At 43.1% G+C, this 22,873-nt stretch overlaps 2 protein-coding genes across 2 annotated transcripts in view; one reads left to right on the plus strand and one right to left on the minus strand.

The window, feature by feature from the left end:
- The window catches only part of CHKB (choline kinase beta), a 58,167-nt gene extending 55,125 nt beyond the window's left edge, over positions 1–3,042 (minus strand). Inside the window, exon 1 of the mRNA XM_056573009.1 lies at positions 2,290–3,042. Within this exon, the coding sequence (XP_056428984.1) occupies positions 2,290–2,450 (161 nt within the window). The 5' untranslated portion in view covers positions 2,451–3,042. The remainder of the gene's footprint in view (positions 1–2,289) is intronic.
- Positions 3,043–8,256: 5,214 nt separating this feature from the next.
- The window catches only part of LOC130367426 (uncharacterized), a 25,634-nt gene continuing 11,017 nt past the window's right edge, over positions 8,257–22,873 (plus strand). Inside the window, exons 1-6 of the mRNA XM_056569843.1 lie at positions 8,257–8,389; positions 11,024–11,046; positions 12,640–12,777; positions 14,784–14,939; positions 19,781–19,882; positions 21,268–21,393. Of these exons, the coding sequence (XP_056425818.1) occupies positions 8,257–8,389; positions 11,024–11,046; positions 12,640–12,777; positions 14,784–14,939; positions 19,781–19,882; positions 21,268–21,393 (678 nt within the window). The remainder of the gene's footprint in view (positions 8,390–11,023; positions 11,047–12,639; positions 12,778–14,783; positions 14,940–19,780; positions 19,883–21,267; positions 21,394–22,873) is intronic.

The following is a 22,873-nucleotide window of genomic DNA, read 5'->3' on the forward strand; positions in this document are numbered from 1 at the left end:
GATAATAATGGCACAAGGGGATTAAGATGGAGGGAGGGAAGAATGGCAAAAGGGGATCAGAGGGAGGGGGGGAAAAAAATCACACACGGGCATTAATATGGAGGAGGGGGAATAATGACACAAGGGCATTAATATTGGGGGGGGGGTGTGTGTGTGATAATTCCCCCCTCCCTCTGATCCCCTTTGCCATATTGGATAATAATGGCACAAGGGGATTAAGTTGGAGGACGGAAAAATGGCAAAAGGGGATCAGAGGGAGGGGGGAATATTGGCACAAGGGGATTAAGATGGAGGGGGGGATAATCAAACCCCGCCCCTTCATCTTAATCCTCTTGGGTCATTATTCCCCCCTCCCTCTGATCCCCTTTGGCCATTTCCCCCCCCCTCCATCTTAATCCCATTGTGCCATTATTATCAGATATGGCAAAAGGGGATCAGAGGGAGGGGGAATGGCACAACGGGATTAAGATGGAAGGGGAGAGGGATAATGGCGGAGGGGGATGGGGTGTAATAAAGCACAAGGCATTAAGATGGAGGGGGGAGATGGATAAAGCACCAGGCATTAAGATGGAGGGGAAGAGGAATAAAGGCGGAGGGGGATGGTGAGTAATAAAGCAAAAGGCATAAAATGTAATGCCTTGTGCTTTATTACTCCCCATCCCCCCTCCGCCATTATCCCTCTCCCCCTCCATCTTAATGCCTTGTGCTCCATCCCATACAGTTGTTTACCTGGCGTCCTGTGGTCCCGTTGCCTGCTCCTTCACGGGATGTTCGGCGGGGCCGCACTGACGTGTGACGTCCCCCTGTGCTGTGCGGCAACTCAGCGCAACGTCAGGGGAGGCCACACGTCTCTCCGGCAACCACGCAGCTCACTTACAGTGCATGGCCGGTATTTGTCAGTGCTTTCGCGTACCCCCTGACGTACCCCAGGTTGAGAACCCAGGCCCTATTGGGAGTGTTTTGTCTCCTATTTTCCCCTATTGGGGAGTGTTTTTGTCCCCTACTGTCCCCTATTGAGAATATTTTGTCCCCTATTGGGAGTGTTTTGTCCCCTACTGTCCCCTATTGGGAGTGTTTTGTCCCCTTTCAGGTGTGTCTGCGTCCGTTATTGGGAATGTCCCCTATTCGGAGGGTACAAATACATTAAGTCCTATGAGACTCTGCCGGGGAATTAAAAACTGTCCGCTATTGGGGGGAGTCCCCTAAGGGAGATTTTACTATATACAGGAGCCCATGCTTCACAGAACATTTATTAAAGTGAATAGCATGGAGGTCTGTGTTTACTCATCCTGAAAAATTCCATTTTTATTTTTATTCTTCACTTTTTTTTTTTTGATGACACTGAGGCTTCAGAACCAATTACAAGGTTTCCATAGAGTTATGGTCTCAACATACAATGGTCGTCCTGGAACCAATTGATCTGTTTGAGGGTACATTCACATCTTGTTTTGCGCATCCTACAGCCGGATACGGCAGGAGAATTTGACCACCACCTCCTGCCGTATCCCATTCATTTCAATGAGCCGAGCGGGGTCAGATAGTGACTCTGGATGTCCCATTTTCTGACCACATTGGTGCGGACTGAAGACTTGTCTGCTGCCCTTTTTAGTCTGGTTTTAAACTAATGGGGGTACGGCACAGATACGACAGGAGACGTTTTTGGAATTTCTCCTGCCGTATCCTTTTATCTGATGAGCAAAAAGATGTGAATAAGCCCCAAAACAAGCACAGGGATAGAACCCAGCACTAAGGTTAAACAGCCATAATGGTGGATTTCTTCAGTCTCCAGCAGACACTTCCTCTGGAATCACATTCAGGATAGGACGCTATTCACACTAGCATGACCACTTAATAACGCTGTCAGATTTATTTCAATTTCCAGTCTATCCTGACAGATCCCATTAAGGGGATAATCTCGTGGAGACCCCTGTCCATGTGTCCTAGAAGTCATAACACAAAGCCGCTGGATAAGGATAGGCAGACAGGCTTGTGTGAACAGCGCCCTACAGCGATGTCTGGGGGTAGTCATCAGCCCATCATGGTGGGCGCACACTTCACATGCTGTGGTGACACAATGGCATCTGTAGGGATTGTGGTGACAGCGCCGGATTCAGGCATTTGTGAACAGAACCCGAGGAGAGATCAGGCGGCAGTCCTTTCCCAATCAGGATGCCTCCCACTGTTGCAAACTACAACTCCCAGCATGCCCGGACAGCCAAAGGCTGTCCGGGCATGCTGGGAGTTGTAGTTTGCAACAGACGGAGGCTCTCTGCTCTATGGTGACATTACCTGACCACAGAGACCCTCATGTGCTCGGGTCCGATGCTCCTCCACGCCCCCCGAAGGTACTCCCGGCACAGGGTGTACGCTCTCTTCCGCAGCTCCTCGCTCAGCTCCAGCCGGCGCCCCCCGGGGGACAGAGGTACGGGCGTGCCGCTAGCGGAGGACATGGTTCCCTGTGCAGCACTGGCAGCGACTCTGCAGTCCCGTCCTCACTGACAGCCTCTGTAATCTGACACTGCATGGTGATGGCACTCAAGCGGCCACCCCATCATCTGCCATGCCAGGGTACTACCACCCAACCGCCCCGCCCACTGGCACCACACACTGCAAGAGCTGCTGGCGGCCCGGTACCGGACGTTACAATAATGTATTTCAATGACTGGCACGTAGAGCGCCGTTTACATAATTCCGCTGCGTGATGCTAAGTTCAACCGAATTTCACTTGACCGGATGTGAGGACGTGTTCTAACCAATCAGAACACGGCCCAGCCCTCTAGGCGAAGACCATTCTGAAAAGCGAAATGTTGCGGACCTTGGCCGAGTCACGTGATCTACACATAGCTCTGGATGGGTGGAATATTTACAAATTAAAACTGTCTGTCAGTAGGCAATTCCTACGTAAAACGTCGTAGCCCTGACTATGGCGGCGCCATTTTGTTGAAGACTTCACCCAGTCCCCAGCAAGCCACGCCCCTAGCAAGTGTGATTTTTTTTTTCTCCCAATGTTCTGAGGCTTGGCGGGAACTTTCCATGCTGTGAGGTGAGGCGCATTTGATAGGACTAGCGACCGTGTATCTCAAAGGACACTTCTTCAGGTGGCATTTAGGAGACTGTTACGGAACTAACAAGTCCAGCCCACCCTGCTGACTGTATTGTATGTATAATGGCACAGATAAGGCTGGGTTCACACTACGTTTTTCAAGTACAGTTCACGTATACGTTTTCATTATTGAAAACGTGTGGAACCGTATTGAAAAACGTATACATAGACAAACAATTGAAAACCGTATGCGCCCAGGTGCATCCGGTTGCGGACGTTTTGCTTGCAATATGTTTTTAAACCGTACTCAGGCTGGGTTCACATCATTTTTTTTGCCATACTGTTTTCAATCCGTTTTTCTAAAGAAAACCGTATGGCAAAAAAACGGGTGGAACAGTATGGGGGAAAAGTAAACCGTATGCGTTTTTAAAAGTGCATACAGTTCCGTCAGTTTTTATAGGAAAAAACCCCATACGTTTTAGAAAATTTTGTTCATTTTTAATGGGAGGGGTCTTGGGTGGGGACTTTAGGATTCAAATGCGCATGTGCAAAGTAAAAATGTATACGTTTTCCCCGAATGGAACCGTAGACATGTGCGTTTCCCATTGACGTCCGTGTTAAAAAAAAAAAAAACGTATGCGGTTGCAGTACGGTTTTTAAACCGGAGTCAAAACCTTGGTTGACCACGATTTTGTCTCCGGTTTAAAAACCGTACTGCAACCGCATAAGTTTTTTTTAACACGGACGTCAATGGGAAACGCACATGTATACGGTTCCATACTGGAAAAACGTATATGTTTTTACTTTGCACATGCGCATTTGAATCCTAAAGTCCCCACCCAACACCCCTTCCATTAAAAATGGACAACATTTTCAAAAACGTATGGTTTTTTTTTTTCTATAAAAACTGACGGAACTGTATGCACTTTTAAAAACAGTATACTGTTTAAAAACGCATACGGTTTACTTTTTCCCATACTGTTTCATCCGTTTTTTTGCCATACGGTTTTCTTTAGAAAAACGGATTGAAAACAGTATGGCAAAAACGTGATGTGAACCCAGCCTTAAATGGTCTACAGCAACTTCAAAACTATGACACCTATCATGTGTTGACAAGCAGTGGCTGACTGGGCAGGCTGGGAGTTGTAGTTATGAGCCAGTTGTGGAGCATTGGTCTATAGCAGTGTTTTCCAACCAGGGTAACTCCCGCTGTTGCAAAACTACAACTCCCAGCATGTGCAGACAGCCTTCGGCTGTCTGGGCTTGCTGGGAGTTGTAGTTTTGCAACAGCTGGAGTAGGGATCGACCGATTGTCGGTTTGGCTGATATTATCGGCCGATAGTCACGATTTTGGGCGTTATCGGTATCGGCAATTACCTTGCCGATAATCCGATAATGCCCTGCACCACCCTGTTCTATTATTTTCTATGGACATTCCATTCTGTTCCATTTTTATCTATGTACATTCCTTTTTGTTCAAATATTCTCTATAGGCATTCAATTCCATTCCATTATTCTCTTTGGGCATTCCATTCTGTTCTATTATTTTCTATGGTCATTCCATTATTTTCTCGGCATTTCATTCTGTTCCATTATTCTCTTTGGACTTTTTATTCTGAGGACCACCTTCAGCTCAGCCTCTTATCTGGTCCTCACAATATCCTGTCACCACCAAAGTTCTCAGTAGAAATAGAAAGGTCATCCAGCTCTCCACCGCCGCCTCAGTGCACGGACTCGTGCGGACACCACGAAGACGAACAATAGAAAAGTAGAGGAATGTCCAGCACAAAGCACGATGCAAGATGGAAATTTATTGAAGATACACACAGCAAACAGCAACACGGATCATAGAGTAAAGTGACGCGTTTCAGCAACCTTGGTCGCCTTAGTCATACAATGGTATACTCAGATCAGTTCGGCTCTTATAGTAGGCGGCACCGCCCACCTCACCAGGTGAAAACACCTGAGTGGGACGGGGCGGCGCACACCCACACACAAGGGCCAGACTGACGTCTGCGTTCACACTAAACAAAAAAAGGGGGAGGAAAAGAACACTAAACAGAATGTACATAGCTCACATATGAAATTAGCTGTGAAATATCATAAACGAAAAATAATAATGTACATAATCAAAATTTCCAGGGATAGGGACTAACCAACATATATAAAAGACATGATAATCATGTCATTATCATGTCTTTTATATATGTTGGTTAGTCCCTATCCCTGGAAATTTTGATTATGTACATTATTATTTTTCGTTTATGATATTTCACAGCTAATTTCATATGTGAGCTATGTACATTCTGTTTAGTGTTCTTTTCCTCCCCCTTTTTTTTTGTTTAGTGTGAACGCAGACGTCAGTCTGGCCCTTGTGTGTGGGTGTGCGCCGCCCCGTCCCACTCAGGTGTTTTCACCTGGTGAGGTGGGCGGTGCCGCCTACTATAAGAGCCGAACTGATCTGAGTATACCATTGTATGACTAAGGCGACCAAGGTTGCTGAAACGCGTCACTTTACTCTATGATCCGTGTTGCTGTTTGCTGTGTGTATCTTCAATAAATTTCCATCTTGCATCGTGCTTTGTGCTGGACATTCCTCTACTTTTCTAAAGTTCTCAGTACCACCACTTACCCACTGTTTAAATGAGCTCACCAGCATATCTCTCCTGAATCCCCCATCCTTTCATCTTTATCCAAAGGATATGGGATAAGATGTCTGATCGCGGGGGTTGCACCGCTGGGAACCCCTGCAATCTCTGCTGCAGCACTGCAGTCATCCGATGCACAGAGCAATCTTTGCTCCGTGCCTGATGACTAGCAATACGGTGCTGACGTAATGGCCACGCCCCCTCAATACAAGTCATGGGGAGGGGGCGTGACGGCCGCTACACCTCCTCCCACAGACTTGCATTGAGGGTGTGTGACCGTGACGTCACAAGCCTCCAGTGCAGCAGACGGCATTTTAAACATACGCCAGGTGCTGCAGGGAGATCGCGGTGGGTCCCAGCAGCAGGACCCCCATGAACAGACATCTTATCCAATATCCTTTGGACAGGGGATAAGATGTCTAGAGGCGGAGTACCCTTTTAAACACTATTGTACATGCTGTGCGCTCACTACTTTACATTTTAGCAGAGTGTTATTTCTTCTGTGTTGTCACTTGAAAAGATATAATAAACTGTTTAACCCCTTAACGACGCAGGACGTATATTTACGTCCTGCGCCGGCTCCCGCGATATGAAGCGGGATCGCGCCGCGATCCTGCATCATATCGCTTCGGTCCCGGCGCTCATCAACGGCCGGGACCCGCGGCTAATACCACACATCGCCGATCGCGGCGATGTGCGGTATTAACCCTTTAGAAGCGGCGGTCAAAGCTGACCGGCGCTTCTAAAGTGAAACTGAAAGTATCCCGGCTGCTCAGTCGGGCTGTTCGGGACCGCCGCGGTGAAATTTCACCGCGGCGTCCCGAACAGCTGATCGGACACCGGGAGGGCCCTTACCTGCCTCCTCGGTGTCCGATCGACGAATGACTGCTCCGTGCCTGAGATCAATGCTGATCACAGGCGTGTTAATACACGCCTGTGATCTGTGTAGAAGATCAGTGTGTGCAGTGTTATAGGTCCCTATGGGACCTATAACACTGCCAAAAAATTTAAAAAAAAAAGTGTTAATAAAGGTCATTTAACCCCTTCCCTAATAAAAGTTTGAATCACCCCCCTTTTCCCATAAAAAAAAAAAAACAGTGTAAAAAAAAAAATAATAAACATGTGGTATCGCCCGTGCGTAAATGTCCGAACTATAAAAATATATCATTAATTAAACCGCACGGTCAATGGCGTACGCGCAAAAAAATTCCAAAGTCCAAAAAAGCGTATTTTGGTCACTTTTTATACCATAAAAAGTGATCAAAAAGTCTGATCAAAAAAAAATTATACCGATGAAAACTTCAGATCACGGTGCAAAAAATGAGTCCTCATACCGCCCTGTACGTGGAAAAATAAAAAAGTTATAGGGGTCAGAAGATGACATTTTTAAACGTATACATTTTCCTGCATGTAGTTATGATTTTTTCCAGAAGTGCGACAAAATCAAACCTATATAAGTAGGGTATCATTTTAACCGTATGGACCTACAGAATAATAAGTTGTAATTTTTACCGAAATATGCACTACGTAGAAACGGAAGCCCCCAAAAGTTACAAAATGGCGTTTTTTTTCCGATTTTGTCGCACAATGATTTTTTTTTTCCGTTTCGCCTTGCATTTTTGGGTAAAATGACTAATGTCACTGCAAAGTAGAATTGGCGACGCAAAAAATAAGCCATAATATGGATTTTTAGGTGGAAAATTGAAAGAGTTATGATTTTTAAAAGGTAAGGAGGAAAAAACGAAAGTGCAAAAATGGAAAAACCCTGAGTCCTTAAGGGGTTAAAAATATGAGGTGCAATCACTTATGTGAGATACTGTAAATCTCTATTCTAAGATGTGTTTTGGGCTGAATTTCACATTGAGTAACAATGTTAATCTCAATATTTTAAAGGGGTACTCCGGAGGGAAAACAAAAGTTTCCAAATCAACTGCTGCCAAAAAGTTATATAGATTTGTAAATGACTTCTATTTAAAAATCTTAAGCATTCCAGTTGCTTTATGCTTCCATGGAAGTTGTGTATCTCTTACTAGTCTGCCACAGTGCTCTCTGCTGCCACCTCTGTTAGTGTCAGAAATTGTTCAGAGCTTGAGCGAATCCCCAGAGCAAACCTCTCCTGTTCCTGACAGTTCATGACACGGGTAGTGGTGTCAGCAGAGAGCACTTTGGTCAGACTAGAAAGAACTACACAACTTCCTTTGGTTCTTACAGGAACGGATGATTACTGAAAGGATTGAGATTTTTAATTAGAAGTAATTTACAAATCTTATAACTTTTTGGCAGCAGTTGATTTGAAAACATTTTGATTTGAAACCCCCCCCCCCCCCAATATTGGCGATCGCCGCAAATCGCCGGTCAATTCAGACCAGCGATTCCGGGTCATACGGGTCTCCGGTGACCCGGAAAATAAGGTGGATCGGGGCTGTCCGACACAGCTCTGGTCCCCCTGAAGGGATAGGAGAGAGGTGGCAGGGGTGCCACCCCTCCTATCCCTGCTATTGATCAGTCAGAAGCGACCGACCAATGGGGGGGGGCTAAAGTTCAGTTCCCCCGCTGTGCCCGCCCATGGGTGTCCAGGCAGAGCGGGGGAAAGGTGTAGCTCACCCGATCCAGGCGGCAGCTGCAATGACGTCATCCGGCGGCGACGATCCTGATGTCATGGCGACAGCGGCACAGAACTTCATCGGCGGCAAACTGGGTAAGTGGCCTGGCGGTCTGGAGGACCACAGTTTAGAGTCTCTAAGCTGTGGCCCTTCAGATCTTGCAAAACTAAAAATCCCAGCATGCCCAGACAGCAAATGGCTGTGTGAGCATGCTGGGATTTGTAGTTTTGCAACATCTGGAGGGCCACAGTTTGGAGATCACAGTGCAGGGGTCTCTAAACTGTGGCCCTAAAGATCTTGCAAAACTACAACACCCAGCATGCCCACACAGCCATTTGCTGTCTGGGCATGCTGGGATTTCTAGTTTTGCAACATCTGTGCAGTGTCTCTAAACTGTGGCCCTCCAGCTGTTGCATAACTACAACTCCCAGCATGCACGGTCTGTCAATGCATGCTGGGAGTTGTAGTTTTGCCACAGCTGGAGGCACACTGGCGAGGAAACACAAAGTTAGGTAACAGAACCTAATTCAGTGTTTCCCCACCAGTATGCCTCTAGCTGTTGCAAAACTACAACTCCCAGCATGCATGGTCTATTAATCCATGCTTAGAGTTGTAATTTTGCAATAGCTGGATTGGTACATTCACACGGGCGGGGGTTTACAGTGAGTCTTCGGCTGCAAGTTTGAGCTGCGGCAAATTTTCCACAACAGCTCAAACTCGCTGTGAACCCCTGCCCGTGTGATTGTACCCTAAAAACACTACACAACACAAAATAAAGAGTAAAACCCTACATATACACACACCCTTACACAGTCCCGTCCCTCCGTCCCCCCCCCCCCCCCCATAAAAATTTTAAACGTCTCGTACAGCAGTGTTTTCAAAAAGGAGCCTCCTACTCTTGCAAAACAACTCCCAGCATTGCCGGACAGCCATTGACTGTCCAGGCATGCTGGGAGTTTTGCAGCAGCTGGAGGCACCCTGTTTGGGAAACACTCCTGTAGGGTATTTGTGGTGGCGGAGGCAATTTAACGCTTGCATCCGGGTCCGCCCCTGTGCAAATCCCTAATTAAGGCCTCAAATGCACTTGGTGCTCTCTCACTTCGGAGTTTAGGGCCACATATGGGGTATTTCTGTACCCAGGAGAAATAGTGTTACAAATTTTGGGGGGCTTTTTCTCCGTTTACCCCCTTATGTAAATGTAAAGTTGGGGTCTACACCAGCATGTTAGTGTAAAAAAAAAAAAAACATTTTACATTGTCCCATACTTTTCATTTTAACAAGAGGTAAAAGGAAAAAACATTCCCAAAAATTTGTAACACAATTTCTCCTGAGGGGGTCATGCACCATGTACATTTGAGGCCTAAATTGGTGATTTGCACAGAGTGGGCTGGTAGTTGCAACGGTTCTGACATAAACGCAAAAAAAAACTACACCCCTCACGTAATGTAACAAGGGGTATAGTGAGCCTTAACACCCTGCAGGTGTTTGACACATTTTCATTAAAGTTGGACGTGAAAATGAAATTTTTTTTTTTTCCACTAAAATGCTGGTGTTACCCCATTTTTTTTTATTTTCACAAGGGGTAACAGGAAAAAAGTTCCCCCAAGATTTGTAACCCCATTTCTTCTGACTATGGAAATTCCCCATATGTGGATGTAAAGTGCTCTGCAGGCGCACTACAGGGCTCAGAAGAGAAGGAGCGTCATTAGGCTTTTGGAGAGAGAATTTGGCTGGAATTGAAGGCTATGTGCGTTTACAAAGCCCCCATGGTGCCAGAACAGTGCCCCCCCCCCCCACATGTGAAACTACACCCCTCACAGAATGTAATAAGGGGTGCAGTGAGCATTACACCCCACTGGTGTCTGACAGATTTTTTGAACGGTGATCCATGAAAATGAAAATTTTAATTTTTCATTTGCACAGCCTACTGTTCCAAAGATCTGTCAAATGCCAGTGGGGTGTAAATACTCACTGTACCCCTTATTACAGTCTGTCAGTCTAGTTTCTGAAATAGGGTAACATGTGGGGGGGTCCACTGTTCTGGTAGCACGGGGGGTTTGTGAACGCACATGGCCCCCGCTTCTATTCTAACCAAATTCTCTCTCCAAAAGCCCAATGGCGCTCCTTCTGTTCTGAGCATTGTAGTGTGCCAGCAGAGCACTTTACGTCCACATATGGGCATAAATACAAAAAACACAACAAAAACTGGGTTACTGTAAACATCAAAATATATTGCCTTAAAAATTATAGGATAATCCAATTGCTAATAGTAACACACTCAAGGTGCAAATAAACCCAAATCACTACAGCTAGTACGAACGCCCATACATATTAGCATAACAAAAGAAAATGGAGTCACTTTATAGAAATATACAAAATCCAAAGTTTATTAAATCACATGTATTTAAAAACACATTGCAGGCATAACACACTCAATGGGGGATAGAAAACAAAAAACACCAAGGTGTCACACTGTACCGCGTTCACTGAAAGTAATGACACATGATAAACATAATAGAGGGCAACAAAGAAAAAGAAAAACAGCCCTATAGTAGTAAATTCATACTTATACAATGCACGGTCCCGGGGAGCAGGGTGGCACCACCCCAACGCAGCGTTTCGGACAAACCTTTGTTGAAGGGTGTTGTCCTCCAGAGTGATCACAGTATTTATATCAGTGTGTACCAATGAAAAGCCAGCTATCATTACCTTATTGTTTGCATCTGCAGACGCCCAGCCGTTTGCGGCGCATGTATCGCCAGCTCTTTTGGACTCCGCTCACTTCCGGCATCGTGTCACGGAGTGCCGGTCAGGCGGGCGTCATTGCGGGTGGCCGTGTCATGTGACCGATCAGCTGTTTGTTGGTCGGGTCACCTGACCGGCACTCCGTGACGCGATGCCAGAAGTGAGCGGCGTTCCTTACTTGTGAGATTTTGGGCTTCAAATTTTGGTGTCCATTTTCTCCTATTACCCCTATGTGAAAATGAAAAATTTGGAGTAACACCATCATTTTAGTGTTAAAAATCACATTTTTCATTTTCATGTCCAAATTCAACGCAAACCTGTCAAACACCTGTGAGGTGTTAAGGCTCACTATACCCCTTGTTACGTTCCTTGAGGGGTGTAGTTTCCCAAATAGTATGCCATGTGTTTTTTTTTTTTTTGCTGTTATGGCACCCTGGGTGCTTCCTAAATGCGACATGCCCCCCAAAAACCATTTCAGCAAAATTCTTTCTCCAAAATCCCAATGGCGCTCCTTCTGTCCTGAGACCTGTAGTGCGCTAGTAGAGCACTTTACGTCCACATATGGGGTATTTCTTTACTCGGGAGAAATTGGGCTTCACATTTAGAGGTCCATTTTCTCCTATTACCCCATATGAAAATGAAAAATTTGGAGCAACACTATAATTTTAGTGTCAAAAATCACATTTTTCATTTTCATGTCCAACTTCAACGCAAACCTGTCAAACACCTGTGAGGTGTTAACGCTCACTATACCCCTTATTACATTCCCTGAGGGGTTTAGTTTCCCAAATAGTGTGCCATGTGTCAAGGGCGCCCCTTGATAAAGCAACATATTGAAAACGCGTTCGGGGTACAGGTGAGAGGTGATCTATGGAGTGCATGTCCAGGTGTCCTGATTTGTATGTGGATAGTTTTGATACTATTATGCTATAACTGCCAGTATTCAGGTGAGTAGCCATTGTCCCTCCCATTGAGCCTTTATACTTTATTTATATGTGTATCTACACAGCTCCACCGGTGATGTTCCATCAGTGTGCACTTTAATACTGCAGTTCCACCTAAACTTACCTGTAGTTACCATGTATACTCCGCAGCTTATTTGTAAAAATAATAAATTATTTGTTGTATTTTCACCTCTTGCCTCTCATCTGTGTTTCTGTTGTACCTCACTAGTATATGTTTTTTACATGTTTTTGTACTATTTTGTAACAATAAAGATTGATATTTCTTAACATATCTTTGCTATATTTGAGTACATTTTATGTACATTTTATCTACATATATGTTGGTGTAGATATATATATTTGGACCATGCAAGCCAGGCTCTCGGATAGCCAAATATTGTTTGGATAACCATAAAAAACAGTCTGGGGCGTAAATAGGGCAGATAGCGCAGCGATGATCCTTTGGCTATAATAATGCGTTGTACTGTTGAGATATAAAGTGCACGCAACGCGTTTCAAAACATATCTGGCTTTGTCATCAGGCTTGACGCCTGCTGAAAAAACCAGAGATTTTGAAACGCGTTGCGTGCACTTTATATCTCAATAAACCAGCTTCTATTAATAATTTGGATTCATCCTACCTTCGTCTGTGACAGCACGATCCAGCTTCCGTTTCCTTTCTTCTCCCTGTCTTCATTTGTTTGCACGCTCGGTGCGAGCGTGGGAAGCCGCTGCAGTCTCCTGGATACATATACCTTTTTGAGTGTTGTGCCTCTCCAGCACAACGGAATCAGGTGAGCGAGTTGTCTACCCGATCACCCCCACGTTGAATCCACCATTGATTCCACACAGGGAGCGCTCCGTGTTCTTTTGATTTTTGAATACAGAAATAGGTAGGTAAGTAAAACAAATGGTACAGCGTACCTCTTGCCCTCCGGTCTTGTGTCTGTGGCTGTATTCCTGTTGACGTAGCAGCGCCAGGTGCGGGAAGGTCTCAGGCAGGACTGCAAACCGTCCGAAGCAGCGAGCTGTTGATGTGATATGGATGTTCTGGTGTGTCCTCATGGTTCTGCGGTGCATTGTGAAGATGGTTCAGTTCACTCCTTTTGGTTCAGGAAAAACGGATGTCTCTTCGTGCCCATAATGGTGAAGTCGGTCTCTTTTTATATAGGCTTTGTATGTGTGTAGTCTAGGGTGCAGACTAAACGTGTTTCGGACTACTGAAGAAGGACTGAGAAGTCTGAAACGTGTTTAGTCTACACCCTACTTACAGGTGGCCGCAACATGGCTAGTGAGCTTGCTCTTTGTGATCATAAAGTATACTAATGACCTGTTCGTTTAATAAATGTTTCTGAGAAGCATTAGATCATTGTGCATGTTGTAGATATTTTTTAGACCTAGAGAACTGATAAAACTCTATTTTGTTATTTAGTGTAATGATTGATGTCATTACAAAGTAAAATTGGTGGTGCAAAAAAAAAGCCCTCATGTGTCTGTAGATGGAAATTTTAAAGTTAGGATTTTTAGAAGGAAAAAAAAACGAAAGTAGAAAAATTTAAAATGACCCAGTCCTTAAGGGGTTAATAGCGGTACAATAATAGTAAATCATGTAACCATGAGTATCGTTTTTATTGTATTGACCCACAGAATAAGGAAAACTTTTTAGGGTATGTTCACACTGGTTAAGGTGTGAGTGGAATGTTCACTTAAAAAATCTGCTCAAAAACGCAGTTTTTTCTTTCACACGGAATTTGTGCGGAATTCGCGCTGAATTCCGCTCTGATTTCCTTGTGGAAATGGAAGAGGATAGGGCACACAGTAATGCGCGAATTCCGCTAGAATTTTGCTCAAATTTCACGCGGAAGTGTGGCCAACATTTGTTACATTGACTTCTATGGAGTTACGAGCCGAATTCTGCATGAAGAAAGAACATGTTCATTCTTCATGCGGAACGGAATGCTGTGATGGAATTCCGCAAGCGGAATTTCCTCAGTGTGAACTGAGGAGAGGAAAGTTAACTACATACTATGGGGTATGGCACTGCTAAATGAATTGGAGAGGAATAAGTGAGCAGAATTACTTGTGGAAATTCCTCTCCAATTCCTCAGTGTGAACATATCCTTACCGTAAAATCTACAGCATAAAAATGAAACCCTCCACAAGTTGCAAATTTGTGGTTTTCTTATCAATTTCCCCACATTAATATTTTTTTTAGTTGCGACATACATTTTATGGTAAAATGAAAGGTGTCATTACAAACTACAATTGGTCTTGCAAAAAAACAAGCCTTCAAATGAGTATGTGGATGGAAAAATAAAAATAGTTATGCCTCTTCGAAAGCGAGGAGGAAAAGTGAAAATGCAAAACTTTAATTTCCTGTGTTCTCAAGGCTAAAATGGGCTGAGTGGTTAAGGGGTTAATAATACAGCTTCTATTTAAATTTGTCATGTCGTCTTAGAAACAGAAACCACAACATAGTACTGGAGCTATAGTCAGACAAATAAATACTAGTGGTGCATATCTTTACTTCCAGTGGGGTCCCTTGGGTTCCGTCCAAAGTTTCCATTGTTTTCACTGTTCATGAGATGTGTACACACTGAGAGATGAACGCATCTAATAAACAGATGTGTATGTAGATAAACTTTTTAGTATTAGGTTTCAGGAAGGAAGCACGTAATGAAAATAGCTTTGATTATTTTCAATTTTTTTATTTAAAGTATTTACAATATATTGTAATAATATTACAACTACAAATGGTATCAATTGCCTTGCTAAGTTATCAATCTGTGTCTTGTACTAGATGCCACGAAACGTAGAAGTCAAAGCAAGAATTCATGACTGGGAACGTACGCTACAAGTTTGCAAGCAGCTAAGTGGAAGCAATGGGGAGCAGATTTTGCAGAGAGATGTTTTCTTCAACACCACCAAAGACCGCCTTAAGCTTAGGGATTTTCAGGTTTGGTTAATATTCCTCATATCTCTGATACAGTTAAGCACATCTTGCTCTGTCTCCCGTCTTGTCCCTTGCTGTGAGGCCTGTAATAGAACCAAGCCTACTTTAAATCAATGGAGAAAAATGACAGAAAAAATGTTAAACCTTCAGCATGGTAAAAAGCATTAGGCTAGGATTCCACTTGGTTTTTTTTCCTGCCAGTTTTTGGAATACTGCCACTGCAGTTTTTGAGCCAAAGTCAGAGTGGATCCATAAGGGAGGAAAAGTGTAAGTCCTTCCTTTATATGTCCTATTCTTTTTGAATACACTTCTGGCTTTGGCTAAAAAAACTGCACTGGCAGTTATCCAAAAACTGCCAGAAAAAAACAGAGTGGAATCCTAGCCTTAAACTTATAGTTTTAAATAATCTCCTAGATAACATCTGACCACAAAATAGCTTCCATGCAAAAAAAAGTTAAACAATGTGAGATAATGCAGCTGATATTATTCTTTTTTATATATAAAAATTCACACAGCATAAAATCTACAGTGTACGCAACCTAAGGATATGCTCAGATGCTGCAGATCACTTGCAGAAAATGTGTATTTTTTTCTGAAACAAAACAATCAAAAGTATTTACAATTTGTTGCAGACCTTCTGCAGATCATTTGCAGAAAATCTGCTTCAAATCTACGGTATGTGAATGTACCCTAAAATAAACAATCTGTAGCAGCTGTGGGTGTGGCACTGAAGCCACTGCTGTGGGAGGGGAGGTGGCAGGGCAGAAGGAGTGTGATGAAGAGCTGCCAGAACACTCCTGTACTTTCTGGGGTTTGTAGTACTGAGCAACTGCTTAAACTTTTTTATATATATATATATATATATATATATATATATATATATATATATATATATATATATAATATAAATCAACTGGCTCCAGAAAGTTTAAAATATTTGTAAATTACTTCTATTAAAAAATCTTAATCCTTTCAATAATTATCAGCTGCTAAAGTTGAGCTGTTGTTTTCTGTCTGGCAACAGTGCTCTCTGCTGCCATCTCTGCTTGTCTCGGGAACTGCACCGAGTAGAAGAGGTTGGCTATGGGGATTTGCTTCTAAACTGGGCGGTTCCCGAGACACGTGTCATCAGAAAGCACTTAGACAGAAAAGAACAACTCAACTTCATCAGCTCATAAGTACTGAAAGGATTAAGATTTTTTAATAGAAGTAATTTACAAATCTGTTTAACATTCTGGAGCCATTTGATATATATATAAAAAAAAAAGTTTTTTCCTGGAATACCCCTTTAACCAGGAAGTACACTGATTATTTGTAAAGAAAAGAGGCCTAAAAAATAAATGGATTCTTGTTGGTTTCAGAACTGGGCAGACAGGAAAGCATTCATATATACTTCTGCAGCATTTTAAATTTTTTTTATTTAATCTCATTCCCCTCAAAATATTTATTTAGGATTTAAACGCAGCATTTAGGGAAGTCTTTTTTTTTTCCTTATTAAATGTTTTCTATTAGTTGCTATTAATGTTATTAGCATGGATTCGTTGTCTGTCTACCTCCCCCTATAGGCATTGATTGTACCAAAAATTGCAGCAAAAACCTGCCTGTGTGACTTATGTAGCATATTTGGTGCAGTTTACATGGAGCTTTATGGATCATTTTTTTTTAAACACACCACCTTGGATACTTGTTTGTCATAGTGAATGCAACAAGGTTACCTGCTTTTGAGTTCCTCAATGGTTAACTGGTTAATGTGTCTATCAGCTGTAATCTGTTGGAGCCCAGCAGGAAGTGTTTAGTCCTAGAGCTGGGCGGAATGACCATATATGTGTATCACGGTATTTGTGTAACTTATGGCGGTTCCACAGTATTTAACAGTATTTCTTTCATCACCCCCCCCCCCCCCCCCCTGAAAAAAAAATCATGTTACCCCGCCAGCGCTGTTCTGCTCCCCCCCAATTAATTATCAGCCCAGTGGGGTACTACTCACATAAGTAAAGCACTGCCCTCCTCCTCTTTGTTGGGGGCCGCTGGCGCTGGAACTCACTGTATGTCAGTGGTCTCCAACCTGCGGACCTCCAGATGTTGCAAAACTACAACTCCCAGCATGCCCGGACAACCACCGGCTGTCCGGGCATGCTGGGAGTTGTAGTTTTGCAACAGCTGAAGGTCCGCAGGTTTGAGACCACTGCTGTAAGCTGCAACCCTATGCCCGGGCTGCAAAAGATAAAGAAAATAAACTTTAACTTACCTACGTCGGCCTTACGCTGGGGATTGGCAAGTCGGACAGCCGTCAGCCTATCACCCTCCGCAGCGATGCCCCGGCCAGTGATAGGCTGAGCCCACTGTCATGTAAGGAGCCGGCTTCTTACATGACAGTGGGCTCAGCCTATCACTGGCCGGGGGGGTGGGGCATCGCTGCGGCCAGTGATAGGCTGACGGATGTCCGACGTTCCAGTCCCCAGCGTAAGGCCGACGTAGGTAATTTAAAGTTTATTTTCTGTATCTTTTGCAGCCCGGGCATAGGGATACAGCATACAGCAGTGGTCTCCAACCTGCGGACCTCCAGATGTTGCAAAACTATAACTCCCAGCATGCACGGACAGCCGTTGGTTGTCCGGGCATGCTGGGAGTTGTAGTTTTGCAACATCTGGAGGTCCGCAGGTTGGAGACCACTGGCATACAGTGAATTCCAGCTCCAGCGGCCCCCAACAAAGAGGAGGAGGGCAGTGCTTGACATATGTGAGTAGTACCCCGCTGGGCTGATCATTAATTGGGGGGGAGCAGAACATCGTTGGCGGGTAACATATGATTAGTTCCCCGATGTGGGGACAGCGCAGCGCTGGGCTGATTCATTCATTCCCGAGGGGGAGGGGCCAAACCAGTATTGCGGTATGGGTTAAAATTCATATCGTGCATCACAAAAATTTTGGTATTCGGTATGAACCGGTATACCGCCCAGCCCTATTTAGTCCTGTCCGTTAAGAAAAATTAAGCATTACACAGTTTTACATTTGACATCAATGTAATGCATAAACTTTCAAATCCTCTAGAGGGCGAGAGTTGCTCTTTGCAGTTGCTCCGAACTCTAAATAATATATGTTGGTATTTAAATGGAGGCTCTTCTACTGTTATAATTCTCTTATAAGGTGTTTGAAAATATATTTAAAAAAGGATTTCTAAATCAGACAACCTCTTAAAGCGTACCTGTCAGATCCCGCCAAAAAAAACTGTTATCTGTTACTCAGGACCTAATCCTGATCATGTACATATAATTATGTATCTATCACCGATATTTCTCTAAAAAATAGCATATTACAGCTGCTCAATGTCTTTCTCATCTTTCTAGAGGGAGTGGCTTGTCCCTCTCTTCCCTGCACTGTAATGACTCCTCCCCCACTCTCACTCTGCTGACTCACTGCTCTCAGGAGCCTGGCAACCCTGCTCTGTAACCATTTCCACTCTGGTTTTATGCTGTACACACACACACACACACACACACATTGATTATTGGAGATTGCCTGTACTCTACTATCAAAGACAATATGGGGAGTGTATAACATACATCTTCCTAAATTAGTGCAAAGGTTTAGCGCTAAAAGTACAGTTTTTTATGCATACATTTTTTGTTCCTATGTCATTCATGTGTACCATCCTTTGCCAGTCCTGTAATGCTGGGACTTGTAGTTTTGGAAAACTTGGAGGTACAGTTTATGGATAACTCTTTTTTTGCAGTAGTTTTGCCTTCAGCTGTGTGTGTGCCTACAGCTTTTGCAAAACTACAACTCCCAGCATGCCCAGACATTTTTTGACTGTCCAAGCATGCTTGGAGTTGTAGTTTTGCAACAGCTGGAGGCACATGTTTGGTAAAACTCTGTGTTCCAGCAGTGTTGCTACAAGCTGTGTTCCTCCTGCAGCCTTGTCAATCAGCCTTCTTGTGTCCATGACCCTTGGACATGTTCATGCTGCTGTTGGACTCATCAGTGTCCCAGGAGGTATGAGGACCCCTAGCGGTGGGATTTTCAAAGGCAGTTTTCTTTATTAAAATGTGACAATTTTTTAAAGAGGTATATTAGAAAAACTATCGCTCTGCCAAGATGTACAACATATAAAAAGTTATTATAACTGACAGTGTCCATTTAAATCTAGGAGTTCTGCGTTTATTTTATTACCACTTTATGTAGGATAACCGCACTAAGTGTATAGATCTAGTGTTCAGTAACTGCAAGAATTCCTGAAGGGTTCCTGAACTATAAAGCAAGACTAAAAATAAATACATATCATAACTTAAAGGGGTATTCCGGTGGGAAACATTTTTTTTAAATCAACTGGGGCCAGAAAGTTAAACAGATTTGTAATTTACTTATATTAAAAAATCTTTACCCTTCCAGTACTTTTTAGCAGCTGTATGCTACACAGGAAATTCTTTTCTTTTTGAATTTCTTTTTTGTCTTGTCCACAGTGCTCTCTGCTGACACCTCTGTCCGTCTCAAGAACTGTCCAGAGCAGCATAGGTTTGCTATGGGGATTTTCTCCTGCTCTGGACACAGTTCCTGATACCGGCATCAGGTGTCAGCAGAGAGCACTGTGGACAAGACAAAAAAGAAATTCAAATAGAAAATAATTTCCTCTGTAGCATACAGCTGCTAAAAAGTACTGGAAGGGTAAAGATTTTTTTAATAGAAGTCATTTACAAATCTGTTTAACTTTCTGGTACCAGTTGATTTAAAAAAAAAATTCTACTGGAGTACCCCTTTAATGGTAATTGTGCCCTGAATTAAGTGATATAAAATCTCTTGTTCCTAAGTGAATACTTTCATTCTGAACCTATTTCTATCTGTATGTAGGATGGAACTGGTCAACTAATATACTATGAACGTCCAGATCAGCTTGGGCCAAAGCTGTCCAACTATTCAATATCTAACACAGCTGACCCTAATGGACTTGAGGTATGGTTGCTGATTTTTGGGTGTTTCCTAAGATGCTTTTAGATACAAAAGTAAATATGGAACCTCTACCTGAGAATGTGTATCAAAGAGTTAACTCCTTAAGGACACAGCCCATTTTGACCTTAAAGGAGTACTCCGGCACTAAGATATCTTATCCCCTATCCAAAGGATAGGGGATAAGATGTCTGATCGCGGGGGTCCCGTCGCTGGGGACCCCCACAATCTAGCATGCAGCACCCACCTGTTAGCACTGCAGGAAGCGCTGGAGGCTCCAAGTCTTATGCCTCCCGACCACTGGGACGGAGTATCGCAATGCCACCGTGTGATGTCACGCCCTCTCCCATAGACTTGCATTGAGGGGGCGGGGCGTTACTATACTCAGTCCCCGTGGTCGGGAGGCATTAGACTTGGAGTCTCTGGCGCCTCCTACAGTGCTAACAAGTGGGTGCTGCATGCTAGATTGCGGGGGTCCCCAGCGGCAGGACCCCTGCGATCAGACATCTTATCCCCCTATCCTTCAGGGCTAGCCCCGAATCACATCTGCTCTGTCATACCATTCATGAGCATGCGCATATCTCTTCATCACGGTTCGCATCAATTCAACACGTGCGCCTGCGCCTCAGTACTTCCACATCCATCCACTTATGCGCCTGTGCTGCAATCTCTCGCCGCGCCTCTGCTCTTACATCTGTACAGCCTGCTCCTATATTCCAATAGTCACTACTAATTTCAGGTACCTCCTTCTGATTATCATTTACTTGATTTGTAAAATGTAACCAGAATTAATACCCATATATTACCATCTTATATTGTTCTAATCTCTTAATTAATTATAAGCCTATGTTATCAAACATAAACAACCATCACTTGCATTTACATATATCTCCTATATTCTAGTACAAATATGATTCTTATATATAGATTTAATAGTATACCTCCTATATTCTTGGGCCCATATATTCATATACAGTATGACAGTATACCTTCTATATTCTTAATTCCATAGACGCATATAGTTTACCAGTATTACCCATCAATATAGCTCCTGTATTCATATATATATATATATATATATAATGTGTGTGTGTGCATGTACGATATACATCCTATGTTCTCAAATATATACTTGTGTACATCCATATATCAGTATACCTCCTATGTTCACACATCTCATATAACCTACATAGGAGGTATATTGTGTGTATGTGTGTGTATATATATATAATATATGGAGAACTTGACATGAACTACTGGATGAAGCTGCAATTTACTGCCTCGTTATTTATTATTATAATATATGCATACGTATATGGGGTTGGTATGTTTTGTCATGATCAGTAACGGAATGGTATCAGTATAGTATACATTTATATTTATATCTCCAGGCTGTATTGACTCAAGCTCTAGGAGTCCGTGGTAAAGTTGTAAAAGAACGCTTTCTCTTTTTGGTGGGACAAACCAGGATTCATCTCGACAGAGTAAAGGATTTAGGAGACTTTTTAGAGCTGGAGGTATGTAATATAGTTTATGCATGAGATAGACTTAAAGGGGTATTCCAGGCAAAAACTTTTTTTTATATATCAACTGGCTCCGGAAAGTTAAACAGATTTTTAAATTACTTCTATTAAAAAATCTTAATCCTGCCAATAGTTATTAGCTTCTGAAGTTTTCTGTCCAACTGCTCATTGATTGTCACGTCCCAGGAGCTGTGCATGATTGGAAAATATCCCCATAGGAACTGCACAGCTCCCGGGACGCGAGTCATCAGAGAGCAGTTAGACAGAAAACAACAACTCAACTTCAGAAGCTAATAACTATTGGAAGGATTAAAATTTTTTAATCAAAGTAATTTACAAATCTGTTTAACTTTCCAGAGCCAGTTGATATATAAAAAAAAAAGTTTTGCCCTGGAATACCCCTTTAAGCATTGTACTGAATTTAGTAAAAGGACGTCAAGATCAACAGCAACATGCAGAAAGGAAAAGTGTTCTGTCTACTTGAATCTGGGTTTTGGTAGAAAAACATATAAGAGGGAAGCGCAGCTTAAATTGTTAGTGAGATTGAGGTTGTACTCACATTTTTGCTGAGAAAGCATTCTATGCTGTTAGTATAAAGCATACCAGGCTGCAATGAATTGAAAATAAATCTTCCTTTTCAACAAGAATCCGCTTGAAACCAGTCACTTTTAAGTCCTTTGAAGATATGATCGATCTCATGAAATGTTTAATGGTATCCATGTAAATGGAACAGAGGCATTTATTGAAGCTGTACTTTGGGTCATATTATTCAACTGTGTGGTAATAATATTAAAATGTAGGTCAGTCACTTAAATGACAATCCAGGACATGCATTCTTTCACTTTCATTGAGGAAAATATATATATTTTTTTTGCCGTACAGCATAGTGCAGCAGGTCTGATGTAGCCCATTAAAGGGGTAATCCCAGGGGCTAAACCCATAGCCCATCCTTTCCCACTCACCAACCTATTTATTTGTCTAAATATCATTCATTAGCTACATAGAGCAGTTTTCCTCTTTCAGCTGTCACTTACATGCAGGGAATGAGAGAAAGACATCATATTCAGATCCTGCTTGTCTTTGTATAAACCCCTCCTGCAAGACAAACACTTGATTCCTGGCTTCACAGGCACACCTCCCCTCCCCCTCTCTGTGTGAGGATCTTGCTGGCAGAGAAGCCCAGTGAAGATCAGTCACAACTCAGCACATAAAGCTGCTCTTTTCCTGCTGTAGATCTTATCACTGACTGCTGCCATTCAGAGCATAGCATAATTAATTGCTGAGGGGGAAGGATAGTCAGAAAGAAAAGACCTGTACATGGATAACTACAGGGGAAACAGAACAGGAATTGTGGTGGCTTTGGGGCATTTTTATTTTTCTTAACTTCCCCGGAGCACCCCTTTAAAGGGGTTTTCCGGTGCTTAGACATCTTATCCCCTATCCAAAGGATAGGGGATAAGATGCCTGATCGTGG

Source organism: Hyla sarda, chromosome 4 (assembly GCF_029499605.1).
Source record: "Hyla sarda isolate aHylSar1 chromosome 4, aHylSar1.hap1, whole genome shotgun sequence".
NCBI classification, from domain to species: domain Eukaryota; kingdom Metazoa; phylum Chordata; class Amphibia; order Anura; family Hylidae; genus Hyla; species Hyla sarda.